The sequence below is a fragment of the Cricetulus griseus genome, assembly GCF_003668045.3.
Source record: "Cricetulus griseus strain 17A/GY chromosome 1 unlocalized genomic scaffold, alternate assembly CriGri-PICRH-1.0 chr1_1, whole genome shotgun sequence".
NCBI classification, from domain to species: Eukaryota; Metazoa; Chordata; class Mammalia; order Rodentia; family Cricetidae; genus Cricetulus; species Cricetulus griseus.
In genome coordinates this window covers 141,597,794-141,599,852 of record NW_023276807.1, presented here as the reverse complement: position 1 = coordinate 141,599,852, position 2,059 = coordinate 141,597,794, and the positions used below count along the sequence as shown (strand labels likewise).

At 44.0% G+C, this 2,059-nt stretch overlaps 1 protein-coding gene across 1 annotated transcript; it reads left to right on the top strand.

The window, feature by feature from the left end:
* The first annotated feature begins 964 nt into the window (after nucleotides 1-964).
* LOC100765092 (60S ribosomal protein L23) lies at nucleotides 965-1,380 on the top strand. Its single transcript, XM_027390909.2, has one exon. The coding sequence runs from the start codon at nucleotides 965-967 to the stop codon at nucleotides 1,376-1,378; it is 414 nt and encodes a 137-aa protein (XP_027246710.1). The 3' UTR covers nucleotides 1,379-1,380.
* Nucleotides 1,381-2,059: the final 679 nt, after the last annotated feature.

Sequence of the window (2,059 nt, the reverse complement as noted above, 5' to 3'; positions counted from 1 at the left end):
AACTCTCCTTGCTCATGACACCCCTGACATGCTCCTGTCTTTGCCCTGAGGATACCTGGCTCTTTTTCATCAATCCACCAATGACAGTGTTATCTCCATGGAGACAAGAGGGAACAAGCTGAGGGTCTTTCTTCTCGAATCAGTGCTTCCTCCATAGGATTTACCAGTTTTTGTAAGCACTTTGTTTATTATGTCCACTAGATTACCAAAATACCAACCCATTATGGGTTGCCCTGAGCCCCTAGCAGGCAGTAGACTTTCACAAAGCTATTGGTTCATGTTGTTTTGTGTTTGAGACATGCTCTCAAGCAACCCAGACTAGCCTTGAACTCACTATGGAGCTGAGGTTGACCTTGAACTCCTGATCCACGTACCTCAGGCTTTGGAGGCTGACCTGGAATTAGCTCTTGTAGACCAGGCTGGTCTTGAACTCACAGAGATATGCCTGCCTCTGCCTCCCTAGTGCTGGGATTAAAGGCGTGTGTCACCAATGCCCTGCTGTTGCTGTTATTTCTGAGACTGGTCTCTCTATGTAGCCTTGGTAGTCCCTGAAACTCACAGAGTAGACCAGGCTGGCTTTGAACTCACCAAGATATAACTATCTCTGCATCCCAGGTGCTATTTATTGTTTTTAATTGTGTATAAGTGTGCTTGTGCATGTTGATGCCAATGCCTGTGGAGGCCGGAGTTCCAGGTGCTTGCAAGCTGCCTGATGTGGGTGCTGGGAATTGATCTTGGGTCCTCTGTAAGAGCAGCATGTGCTTTTAATTGCTGAGTCATCTCTCCAGAGATTTTTTTTTAAGATTTTTTTCATTTATTATGTATACAGTCTTCTGCCTGCATGCCAGGAGAGGGCACCAGATATCATTCCAGGTGGTTGTGAGCCACCATGTGGTTGTTGGGAATTGAACTCAGGACCTCTGGAAGAACAGTCAGATTTTCTGACTCTTTCTGGGAGTCCAAGATGTCGAAGCGAGGACGTGGTGGGTCCTCTGGAGAGAAATTCCGGATTTCCTTGGGTCTTCCAGTAGGAGCTGTGATTAACTGTGCTGACAATACAGGTGCCAAAAATTTGTATATCATCTCTGTGAAGGGCATCATAGGACGACTGAACAGACTTCCTGCTGCTGGCGTGGGCGACATGGTGATGGCCACAGTTAAGAAAGGCAAATCGGAACCAAGAAAAAAGGTCCATCCAGCAGGGGTAATTCGACAACATCGAAGAAAAGATGAGGTGTTTCTTTATTTTGAAGACAATGCAGGGGTCATAGTAAACAATAAAGGCAAGATGAAAGGCTCTGCTATCACAGGTCCAGCTGCAAAGGAATGTGCAGACTTGCGGCCTAGGATTGCATCCAATGCAGGCAGCATTGCATGATTCTCCAGTGATTTGTAAAATATATTCATTAAAAAGTCTTTGCTCCAAGGGGGAAAAAAAAAAGAACAGTCAGTGCTCTTAACCGCTGAGCCATCTCTTCAGCCCTAAACTTTTTGTTATTGTGGTTTATTTTGCTTTGTTGTTTTGAGACAGGGTCTTACGATATAATACAAACTGACCTAAAGCTCACAGAGATTTTCTGCCTAAGTGCCAAGACTAGAGGTACATGCCGGTTGTGGAATATGAGTTTCAGATGTGTTACATTCTTTTATGCTATGGAATATTTGTTTAATGATGCAAAGATGTGTTGCATTTGTTTAACTCTGTAAAGGTTTGTTACTTTGCTGGTGTATTAGACCTGATTGGTCTAATAAAGAGCTGAACAGCCAATAGCTAGACAAGAGAGAGAAATAGGTGGGGCTGCTAGGCAGAGAGAATAAATAGGAAAAATCTAGGCTCAGGAGGAGGGGTGAGAGAAGGAGAAGAGGCAGATGCCAAGGGCCAGCCACCCAGCCACATGAGCAGTCTGAACTAAGAAGGGAAAAAAAAAAGACATATAGAATAAAGAAAGGTAAAAAGCCCAGAGGCAAAACATAGAAGAAGAGAAACAGGGTTTTATTTTATTTTATTTTGGTTTTTGAGACAGGATTTCTCTGTGTGGTCCTGGAACTCACTCTGTAG